Here is a 12,555-nt window from a genome sequence, read left to right on the forward strand (position 1 = left end):
AGGATCATTATAGTCGTCATAATTGGAGTCAGGATCATTATAGTCCTCATCACTGGAGTCATGTCTCGACTGCATCTCTATACTTCAAGCCTAATGATTAGAGAGGTTCTAACCCAGGTCGAGCTATACCAAAGATTTATAAAAATGGTACTAACAGCTGCCTCATTAGGGGCTCAGCATTAAGAGGTTAGTTTTAGGACTGGTCGGCCTGGTGTCAGGATAAAGTGACTGTGTGGGACATGATGCTGCATGTCTGCGGCATGATGCCCGAGTTCTAGACATCACTATAAACTGCGATATGAATGAACAAGAACTACCAGAAAAATCCAAATATCTCTCTCAAACACACACACACACACACACACACACACACACACACATCAGGGGGTATGGAAGCACTTTAAATTAGTACAGAAATCAGGTATACAGGCACATTATTACATTATTTGTCATTTTATTGTTATTAAATTTTGTGAAAGTACTTCAAACTGGATTCGTTCTTTATATCTTTGTTTTCTATAATACTCCAGATATAACTGTTTGTATACAACGTGACTGGAGGAAACCTATATGATTACCAGTTAAGGCAAACTCTTAGGCTAAGGCGGTAAAATATTAAATATAGGTCGCAATGACCTCTGGTTTTAAGGTGTGATACTAATAAATATGCATACAATTTCTAGCTTCATGATTCTAGCATGAAATGAAATTTTAAAAATTAATATAAGGCACACTTTAACCAAGGTCACTGCAACACGATATCTGCGTCACTGTGATCTATATTTTTAGTCAAGGTGCGACACTTGTCAACATGCATCTCCTGGTGAACTTTCAAGATTCCAGGTATAACAATATGTGTACCTGTTTCCAGAAAACAGGACCGACCTCAAAATGTTCTGAATGAATATAGATATAATACATATTATTAAAAGTATCTCATTTGAGCCGTCCTGTGGGAAGGGGATAAATGCCTAAGAAAAAAGAATAGTTAAGATGCAATTATGCATGGGGGGGGGGGAATACAAGCGTATGTAGAATTAATACGCATGTTCATTATTATGTATACGTTGATGCCAAAGATGACGTGTATTTATATTTGCTAGTCAAAGTTTCGATGAGATAACCCTGTCTGTAGATAGTTTATCATATCGGAACATTGGCGACCTAACGTGACGTGTACTATAAACACTATACCCTACTTCACTGAGGCAAGCTAAATTGTAAATGATATTATGGCACCCTTTTTGAGGCGAATTGACGAATTGTTCACACAAGGAATATCTCATGTTACCTGTAAGTAACAGTATTCTGAAAATAATCAAGTCAGCATATAACTCCATAATAATGGCTATAAATGTTTGTAGGATGCTGAAAGAAAATTGACTCTACATTTGTGAAAATGTTTTATTCCGATTGATGGGATGCACTTCTGAACAATGCAAGCACGCTTTTCGCATGTGAAGGAAACAAAAAAAAAAAAAAGGCAAACAATTATTATCAACAAAATATCAAAAACAAAGCAAACAATTTAAAAAGCCGAAACAACCAAATAACAAATCAAAACTAGAGTAGAAATACTTGGGCAACGCAAAATATAGTGATGGTCACGTGAGTGTGACAGTACTATGACGTTAAGTTAAATATTGGAATATTGGAGGAAATACAGGTACTTTTCAGGCCATATAAAATATGTTAAATGATTGAATTTCTGCCATTGACGTGCATAATTCTAAACTAGTGATGTTATTTACAGTGTTTTGCAAACACAGGAAAAAGTAAGAGAGGAAAAAGGCATTAGTTACATAAAATTATCATAGCTGAACATGGATGACCATGACAAAAATTTCTTGGAAGAGTAGCTTCCCTTTGAGGATTCTCATATGATTAGGATTCTCATATAAGACTACTATATTTATTGTAAATTGAGGCGTACTCCTTGGGAAGTTTGCCATACAATTGAGGGTTTTATAGAAGTATAAATATTTCTGAATCTTTTGTAAGAAATGTCAATAATGGTATCACACTTGTTTTATATAAACTGACGTTGGTTTTGCGAAATTCTAGGCGAAGGTCATATGTCAGGAAATACCTGGCCTCGTGACGCTCAGTCACTTCTTTTTCCGTTCTATATTTAAAAACAAACATAATAAAGTTATTTGAGGTATTGTAAATAGTATCAAATTAAACAATATTTGCTTTAACATTTCACTGAACATTTTACATGCAGCTAATAGTAAGGAAATGACTCCAAAATGAATCAACATACATTTTTTCAATAAACATGTAAGACCAAGGGGCCACATTACCCTGGCTTTCCTGATGACGAATCCAGCTGACAATTCAAACCTTCAGAGTAAATTTACCAATCAGTAAACAACAGTTTGGAAACCCTCCAACGCCAGAGTTCCACCAACCAAAATTATTTAGGTCACATGGCACATATCTATCTCACGAATCACAGTGTACGACTCACTACTAATCAAAAGGAGCTGAAGTCGTGTTCTTTTATCATGATGAACACCGTCTTTCTACATTTACTCGCCGCAAGTCTTTTTTAACAAATGTAACTTCGTTCACTACTGATAGAGCATAACTGTACCCACGCGAATACTTCCAAAGGAAACAATAAACATTAGTTTACGTGAGATTGAAGCAAGAGAAACGAAGACTACATTCTCACGAGATGAAAGGCTAACCCAACATTAGGCCAGAGAACCGGACCAACTACTACAAAAACAGACAGAAGCCATAGAAATACTTACAAATCCAAATAACAGCCAGGGAAAAGACTTTGAAGCCAGAGAGACACCTAGAAATCAAACCAACAAGAAAACTAGTAAAGAAAAGCAGATGCATCTACCGCAAATCGAGCACAACTCAACACTTCAAAGTATGGATGAACAGATAAAGGCTAAAACAAAGTAAAGCACAAGGAAGTACTATGATGCAATAGAAACAACAACCAACTAGATACTGAAGCAGTGACACACAAACAAAAAACTGAGGCCAGCCCCTTTATGGACAATTGCCTTCTGAAAGGAGACCAGGGTTAAGAGAGGGGTGCAACCGAAAGAGGTGAGAGAGAAAGAGAGAGAGGCACACACGAACACACCAACTATAAAACAAAACAGATTTAAATTAAAGAAAGCGGCCTTGTATGATTTGAAACATCTACACCAAAGTAATATTTGAAACAATAACATATAAAGTAAAATTACAAAGTATGTCTACAAAAATGACTCCTGGTAAGAGTCAAACTAATTAGAACCAGGAAAGGGGGAATGGAGAAGGAAAGATGACCAACATGTAAAATACCTGGAGGGAGGTGAATAGAGAACCATACAACCATCAGAGTAACCTCGAGCAAAAAATTGTCACTTTAAATAACTAAACCTTCAAGGATCGAAAACAGTTTTTACGAGAGGACGCCTGTCAAGTGCTAACCATGCCACATATGCTTAGGATGGAACTTAAGGTGTCCACAAAAACAGTGTGCGCTTCCATAAAAATCAAATAGCATGTATGATTACACGGTACTCAGATTTCTCATTCACAAAATGAAAAGAATATAAAATATTCAATTAAACACTTGATCATCATCTTAAAATTTGAATTGTGTTAATTTTAAAATATAAAATGAACGATTACTGTGTTTGTTTTTGCCAACAATTGGCCTGTAATATGCATATAATTTGTATAGAGATACCAAGTATGTGCAACTGCCAGTGGCTGATGGCCATCACTAAAAAACGTCCAGCAAAATATTTCTTTACAGATGCTTGTAGACATTGTTGAAAATCATAACCCTTCACTCTGATGTGCATGTTTCAGTGATTCTGCGCTTGGTAAGCGTTCTTGATAGTCTCCAACATCAGATTTCACTTTTAATCAATTCACTTGCTTCTCAGCTACTAAAGTTATGTTCATCGGGGAAAAATAGAAGTTGACAAATGCGAGGTGGGAATAGTAGAACTGATCTAAAAATCCGGGTCCCAGCTTATTATGTCATCAATGCGTGGATAATCTGCCTCATCTGTGAAGCTTTCACAATCGAAATTTCTAGCATCAACTGAGGATTCGACCTGAATAACGAAACACACATGTCTTGGGTTAATATCTAGTTAGAAAACAATCAACGAAGGAACAACCACAAAAAAAAATATTGAGATAGATAGACAAAAAATATAAAACAGTGGCAATGGCCAAAATACGATTCACTCAGTTTTCGATGATATTACTTGACGTGATCCACAATAACCTGTCCATACATGCAGATATTGTCTTAAAGTATAAATAGATGTCAGAGCAAGATAACTGGGACAAATGACATATAAAAATAATGTCCTGTATTAAATCGTCTTATGGGAGACAGGAACGAAATTACCACTAAGCCGTTCATTTTTGCTGGTACCAAATAATGTGTGTTTGTTTGTTTTTAGAAAGTGTAGTATTAGCCGGTGCTTAAATATGGATATGCATCGGATGGCAATGAGTTTCCGATTGCCTCTATTAATGGGTTGTTGCTACCTGGGTTCTTAAATCAGTTGTTTAAAGCAACCACGTAATCCAATAAAGTTGGTATCTCAAGATTAACAGCCAATTCACAGTAATTAATTATCTTGCAGTTCGTTTATTTCTGCATGTTGGTGTTTTTGTGACTTTGTTTCTTTGTTGTTTGTTTGTTTGGGGGTGGAGATGGGCAGGGTTCAGAAAATAAAATGGAGAGAGAGAGAGAGAGAGAGAGAGAGATTATAACCGTTGGAATAAAAGGTGGTTCCATTATTCTGCTTCGTAGGTCCTCCCAGTGAAATTCGTTAAACCATCCAAGCTTTGGTATTTCCTGCGCGGTGGGGCGTTTGACAGGATTAGTTCTTGGAAAGAAAGGAAAGGGAATACAGTTAATGCTTGAATGAAATTAATCAATATATCAATTATACAAAGGGCGCATGGGTATTATAGGCATGTTTCTTTTGGATTTAAATGTTTAAATGTTTAGCTATGAGTTTGGTTCATGAGCAATACCTTGTTATAAATATTAACATTCAATTATGTTCTACACTGTACCATGATACAACAGACAAAAGCATTATATTCTTTCCATTCTTCGCACGTTATTTGAAATGGCTGACGCCCCTGTGAGACTCAAGGAACAGCGCATTTCTAAATATCTGTTATGAGAGAGATATGTAAAATTGTAAATATTGATATCTTTTTTTTGTTAATGTCAATAATGGAAAGTGTTATCCTTGGAATCAGCAAGAGAATGCTTGATAATACTATTCTGATCAAGCACGAGTGAATAATCTACCGTTATCAAATTTGTGTCTATCTATCGATAAAGACAGACAGACAGGGACATGGAGAAATTCGGGCTAACTTTCAAATCTCTATATATAGAGACAGGCAGACAGATTAGATAACAACTGTAAAAGGACAAATAAGATAATAAGGAAATAGCTGCAAAATTCTTATTCACTTTGTCGTTGTACGGAAACGTTTGGCTACAGATGTTCAACCTACTAGTTATTTACGGCAAAAACAAGTGGCAAACATTATGTTTTTCTCTATGCATTTGAAGAAAATCTATGGTGAATTTTACAGTTCCACAAAAATTTTAAGCCTAGCGCTTCATATATTGTGATCTGGTCAACCGTGTTTTCCCATTTCTCAAATTGTCTAGAAGCAAATGAAAGCATAGAGATATAGTTTCACATATACAAACACTGAAACCCGTGCGGCAGAGTTATATATCTACTGCGGTGAGATAAGAGAATCCTTAGTTGGTGCACCGGTCTCATTTACTCGGACATACCTAGTTATTAATTTATTTTCTTTGTATCATAGATTGTGTTTAAATCTCTAAATCTGTGCTTCGGAAACGTGTTAATTTAAAATCGAGTAGGTTTTGGTTTTGTGTACTTGAGGTTAGAAGTTTGTTGTCTTCGTTATGTTCTCGGTGCCTATATTAATCAGACTATAGCCATCGTTCAACTCCTTTGAAATAGCATTTCTGGTATATAGCTAGTACGTTGAAATCAAAGATGAAAATACCTTCTTCCTTGTATAGTTTCCATATAAAATCTACAGTGTTCCTATGTCACTTCGATGGACAACATCATCGATCCCTTTCAGATATGTGTAGTTTCCGTAAGAGACCTTCAGAAATGTTTCTTATATTATTTGCAAAGACATCAGCATCTCTCCTTCTTACCTGCATAATTTCCGTATGAAATCTTCAGCGATCTTTCTAATTTCGGTTGGGAAGACAACATCATTGATCCCCTTTAAGATATTATTAAATATCTGCATGTCATTATCATCCTTGTCTGCAAATAAGGAGCTGGAAGAAGAAATACAATTGCTTAAAGATAAACAACTTCATGTACTGACTAGGTACTTATAAATAGGTACAGAAATGATAACCTATCCAGACAGAAACCATAGCAAAATCAAGAACTCCTAAGGACCAAGTAATTTTCGACCTTGACTTGAGATACAAGACAATAGATATCTGTTGAAATGTTTTAACCAATAATTATGTCTCCATCACGTGTCTTCTTCTTCCTCTCCGAGTTATCTCACATAATGAAATAAATTAGCACATGCTAGAAACAGAGACTAAATATTTTACAATTGTATTTGCGAAGGCTCAATGATTGTGCGCGATGTCACAGGTTAACTACGTATTTACCATTTGCTGCATGCGATAACGGTAACTGAAAATGATTACTGACAGATGCATCCATCAAATGACTAGGTAGAATATAAAGTAGTGCATACGATCAGCAGTCGCAATAACTCAACTACTGTCTTTTGTCCGAAGTAATTTTGCTGTAGCGGTCTCGGTTGAAGTAACAAAAAATGCATTAGATACAGACGCATACACATTCTCACATTACATATTAATTAATACTATTGCATGACTGTATTACTTATCATCCACGGGGTATAAGTTTAATCACAGCCGTTGTATTAATTTTTTTTAAATAACTTATATAATGTATGAATTAAAGTTTAAAATTTTTCTTAAGGTTAATAGAAAGTCGGTATAAATTAACTTTTCATTTATATAAGTTTTTTTTTTAAGTTTTATTTTATTCGTTACTTTCGGTTCAGATATAAAAGATGTACGTTTTTGTAAAAGAAAAACGTAGGTAGATAGCTAGATTCTTTTTATATGTAGTAAGCATATTATATTATTTATACGAAGAGGCGTAACTTAATCATTCTTATATGATCGCGGCAGCTGTACCTGTTTTGACATGTGCGTTATTGCGAATTCAGCTGTAAAAACGCCAGAGGCTCGCGTACTGTTTAAATGCATGTATTGCAGGCACAGGCGAGTTTTGGTGCACAGCAAACTGTTTATAACTACCGTACACAGTGTTCGTCAATTCTTACCGGCCAGAAAGCATAGCAAAAACAAGAACTCCCAAGGACCAAATATCTGCCGCCGTGTTGTGTCCCTTTTTTAAAATGATTTCAGGGGCTATATAATCTGGCGTTCCACATAACGTCTGGGTCTTTTTTCCTGGTCTCACCTTCTTGGCAAAACCAAAGTCAATCTATTGAGAAAAAGTAACGCATAAAATGGTATGTGTCATATGTAGCTGAAAAGCAGATTGTATTCGGTAAGAACTTAGTAACCTTAACTTGACAATTATCCACCACAAGTAATGAAAGGTGAAATGTTTACCTAACAAACCCATGTGTGATGATAGGGATGAACTATCGCTGATTCACCGAATGCGATTTATATCAATCCGACATGTGTTGCAAATTATTTCTCTAAAGGTTTTACAAAACCCCTGTTAAACTGTGTATGACACTGGACACTTAAATTAGGGCTATGAAACAAACAGTTGCCAATCTATGGAAGAAAAGGACAAACAATATGGATGTGTGATTGATGGATGAATGATCTGATAAATGGAGATAAATGTTCAATTGATTTAATCGAAGAACTTTGAATATGGAACTGTACCTTTATAACGCTTGTCCAGTAAGTGTATCATAAACGTATTGGACAGGATCTTAGTGTTAGGCTTAAACTAAATCGGGGATAATGGACGGCATGACAAATAAATTAATGAAAACATTACAATACTAAGACTTGATATTTGTAAAATGCAGAAGATACAACCGAATTACGATTCTGGGATATTTACCAAAGATCATTCATAAATCTCAAACGACTTTGGAGTTGTGATCCGAAAAGGTCTTTATAAACAACAAATGTATCAACAGACTAAACTGCCGAAAGATTTACAAATATTGAAAATGAAGCACTGTGAAAACCGTAAGGCAGATATGAGCCACTAGTCCAATACATGTTCCAAGTTTCTTAGAAATACATCGATTTTTTGGCGATATACTCCGGACCTTAGAATTGACAAAGAGGGTTTACGTGGAGACAAACGAACAAAGCGTTAGCTACATACAAGGTTGTGGTGGAGTGGCAGTGGGGAAAAGGAATAAAACCGAACAAGAAATGTTCATGCTCTTGATTTACGGTGTCTTTTATATTTATCACAACGGCAACTTCATGTCAACTCGTGATATATATTGAGACAGTTATAATGATCATTTAAAATTCAATCCGACAGAAGATTGTAAATTACCCCAGAGAATGGGGATAGTACAAGTCATTATTTTTGGGGAGTAAAATCAAGAGATATTCAAAATGGCCTTACATTTCCTCTGTAGTCCAAGCGGACGTATTTGAGAGTAATAAAGTGGAGGTATATATACCAGTTTTGCAGATGTTCTGGAGTCCAAGAGTACGAATCTGAGAGTAAAAATGTATAGGTATACAAATAAGTTTTGCATTTGCCATGGAGTCCAGGAGTACGTATTTGAAAGTAAAATTAGAGGTATACATATTATTTTTACACTTCCTCTGTAGCCCAGGAGTACGTATTTGAAAGTAAAATTAGAGGTATACATATTATTTTTACACTTCCTCTGTAGCCCAGGAGTATGTATTTGAAAGTAAAATTAGAGGTATACATATTATTTTTACACTTCCTCTGTAGCCCAGGAGTATGTATTTGAAAGTAAAATTAGAGGTATACATATTATTTTTACACTTCCTCTGTAGCCCAGGAGTATGTATTTGAAAGTAAAATTAGAGGTATACATATTATTTTTACACTTCCTCTGTAACCCAGGAGTATGTATTTGAAAGTAAAATATAGAGGTATTCTTATGTCACTTGTTTAGGCTCGAATAAACAGTAACAGAAGAAAGAGTGAAAACAACAAGCTTAGAAAAGTACAATAATTTATTTCCCTGGAAAAATTCTGTAAAAATATATAAAAAATGGAACTTACGATTTTATAGAATTAAATGGCAGAATAATCCTAGAATTATCAAAGAATAAAATTTTTGAGTTCTAATAACAAAATGTTCTATTGATTTCACGTTCGAATCCCGACGAAGAATCCAAGATGGAAGACGATGACGTATGATACAATCTGTAGTGTTGAAGTCTACAGTTACTTATAGAAATAAAATTTATCACACCGGTTTCGGAAATCCAAATTAAATTTATAAGCAATGTCTTTTCAAAACTTCTGTGTGAGCACTACTCAAAATATTTCCAGAGAAAAAAGAACTAATTCTTTTGAAATCTAACTGATCTGAAGAAAATTATAACTCAGAATGTGGCTACAACAAAATAACTTAACATCGGTGTATAAAGCCCAATACTGAGAAATCTCTCTCTACGCATCTTTATTAAAACTAACGGATGCACAGGAATGGAAAAACCGGAATTGAGAAACACAGGGCCACGTGACCGTGTTTATATGTTTAAAAAAATCACGTACACAGAATGTGGCCTTGATTAGACCAATGGTTTTACTCTTAGAATAAAATAAAATAAAATTCTTTACATCTTGAATCATGACCTTGAGAACAACCAATAATTTTAAAGTAAAAATTAAACTTATTTACGCGTTTGCTACTAATTTTGAATCAAGGTCAGGTTCTAGGTCAACACCTGGTGTTTACGAAAGAATGATTCAGGTCAACTGATTTTCAGGAAAAATATCATCTCCAGTGAATAAATTTACATTATAATAGCATATAATAGAATACAAAATTAAAACTATTTATTATATATATATATGTTCTGGAGCCCAGGAGTACGTATTTGAGAGTATAAATTAGTAGGTATACATACCAGTTTTGCATATCCTTTGGAGTCCAAGAGTACGTTATCGGGCTTTAGATCTCTGTGGATGATTCCTTTTGTGTGCATGAAGCTGACTGCCTCTACTATACAGGCTGTGTAGAATTCTGCTGCTGTATGACTAAAGTTCTTTCTATAACAAAAAATCAACAAATTTAGAAGCGTACACGAACATAGCACTAGACTTTGGTCAAAATCGACATACACTGAGTTCTGTGAAGATTTATATTAAAGCTATCAGACCATTCTCGGGCATTCATCTCCTTCCAGAGAATACCAAGATCTCGAACAGAAATATTTTTTTTCGTTCAAAAAAGACAAAACGTGAACTTTTCTCAAAAGTCATAGCAGTGATTGCAATTCATCCATTCGACACACATGTGTAAGTTGTGAATTTTGTTAAATCTCTGGAGGGAACTTGAGATGATTAGGTTTCAAATTGACGGATCTCGCTTCCAATTTAGGTGGATCACATTATTTGTCTCCCGCGAGGCTCTGCCACCCGAGGAGACAAATAATGTAAACGTATGATTTTGATTTTCTTATCTCATTGGAAAATTCCTTCGACTTTGATTTCCTTATCTCGGTGGGAAAACACCATTTTTTTTCTTCAATTTTCTCCCCAATATGTATTTTTTCGATTTAAAAATAATCTTCTGGAATATAGTTTAGTGGATCCAACAAACACGGTATTCATCAAATATTTTAATTTTCTCGCCGTTTCTACTTCTCACAGGGTCTAAAAATAATTATGAAAATCTAAATAACTATATAACCAGAATAATTCAACATCTGCAACTCTTAGAAATGCAATTTTACAGTTGTGATATTTACGTGTTTTGTGTATTGAAGCGATAACGTCGAGAGTCACGTGATAATAGTTCAAAATATTTGTAACTAATACGTATGTGTTAATTAAGGCCGTGACGTAGGAGGCCGAGTCGTAGCACCCAAACTGTACTAGTGAGAAAATACGAGGAATAAAAGTACATAACATTGTCACATTTGTTCAATGAGTGTTTTATCTAAATAACAACAAATTAATTAATTTTGTTTACAAGGATAACTTTTAAGCTTGGAAAAAGTATTTGTTACAACTGATGTGACTAATGCGTGTAGATTACTTAGACAACCGGATCGAGATTATATTTGACAGAAAATTTAGTTTCCAGAACTTAATTAATCCCCGTGATCGAGTTGTAAAGTTTGAAGAAAGCCCATCAATAATGAATTTATAAAATGATATAAGCATATTTACAAACACGGCCAGTACTGCTAATAGTGTCCTAAACTTTAAGGATAAAGGCCATTTTGTATCTCATTTAAATAAGGGGTCACTTGAAATTACCTGAATGTAACACGTAGCCAATGTTTGTTTCAACAGGAAACTTATGGTAAAAACAGTATACAAGGAAAAAAAACACCATCCTTTATGTGTTAGCTTTCTTCAAAAACAAACAAACAATTACGGTAATAAAAACTACATTAGCAGTGTATAAAATTGTTTAACTTACTCTTCATTTAACAACGTGAACAGCTCGCCTCCAAGACAAGGTTCCATTAACAGATACAGATATTCATCATCCTTAAACGTTTTATGCAACCTGGAAAATAAAAACAAAATTGTGAAAGAAAAATAGCTCCATATCCGTTGCTTGAATATGCCTACCTTATAACTATCATCCATGAAGTACTATAATTGTATTAACATGTTCAGCTGAAGATGCTTTAATTATAAATATTTTAAATGGATACAATAGCTACTGAATTTTCGTCGGGTCTAAATGTCGATAAGAACCTTAATATTTTTCATGACACTTTTGTCATTTGCATGAGTTTGATTATTTGTTTGCAGCTTCCACATGAGAATCGATATCTTGTTAAAAGAAATGCATTTAATTATACTATATCTTACCCGACTTGTTTGTAATGTCTTTTTAGGGAAAGGATTGCATGTCTTAATATAACACGGTTGCTTAATTGTTATTGTCTCTCATCCTGTGGAATTTAAGCACATGAGAAGATTAATTTGTGTTGGACAATGGTGAATCTAGATGGACAAGTAATTTTTCGACATGATCTCCTTGCAATATGCAAACGTGATTCACGTGTTTTGTACTTTTTCTTCATTTCTTTTAATTCAGTATTTTCACAATCATAATAGTTAATGTAATCTAATGTTACTCACCTTTTACAAATTTACTGTTTCTTAATGAACACATTCTATCCAACATCCCTATTTAATAGACTGAAACTCTCTAAAGCAAATTGCCTCGAAATAAGCATAACAACTAAAAATGTACCGTCTGACCCCAAAATGACTGCTCACTTACTATTTTGTCCAGCTTAGATTGACAACA

General features: G+C 34.5%; 1 protein-coding gene across 1 annotated transcript; it reads right to left on the minus strand.

Moving 5' to 3' along the window:
* Nucleotides 1-1,437: 1,437 nt before the first annotated feature.
* Nucleotides 1,438-11,789, minus strand: LOC149797756 (cGMP-dependent protein kinase 1-like). The gene is made up of 6 exons (XM_089960476.1): nt 11,710-11,789; nt 10,187-10,328; nt 7,402-7,565; nt 6,212-6,340; nt 4,757-4,871; nt 1,438-4,082 (listed from the first exon to the last, which is right to left on the minus strand). Exons 1-6 carry the CDS (start codon nt 11,754-11,756, stop codon nt 3,978-3,980), a joined length of 702 nt encoding a protein of 233 aa, XP_089816602.1. The 5' UTR covers nt 11,757-11,789; the 3' UTR covers nt 1,438-3,977.
* Between the last annotated feature and the right edge of the window lie 766 nt (nt 11,790-12,555).

Source organism: Sinohyriopsis cumingii, chromosome 6 (assembly GCF_028554795.1).
Source record: "Sinohyriopsis cumingii isolate HCF-2022 chromosome 6, ASM2855479v2, whole genome shotgun sequence".
NCBI classification, from domain to species: domain Eukaryota; kingdom Metazoa; phylum Mollusca; class Bivalvia; order Unionida; family Unionidae; genus Sinohyriopsis; species Sinohyriopsis cumingii.

Excerpts from the sequence above, each read along its gene's own strand:
- LOC149797756 (XM_089960476.1), bottom strand. The coding sequence starts at position 11,756 with ATGGAACCTTGTCTTGGAGGCGAGCTGTTCACGTTGTTAAATGAAGA. Across the intron at positions 7,566-10,186 it reads CCAAAGGATATGCAAAACTG|ATTGACTTTGGTTTTGCCAA; the intron begins GTATGTATACCT and ends TTTTCTCAATAG. Across the intron at positions 4,872-6,211 it reads TTCATACGGAAATTATGCAG|AACTAATCCTGTCAAACGCC; the intron begins GTAAGAAGGAGA and ends TTTCTTTCCAAG.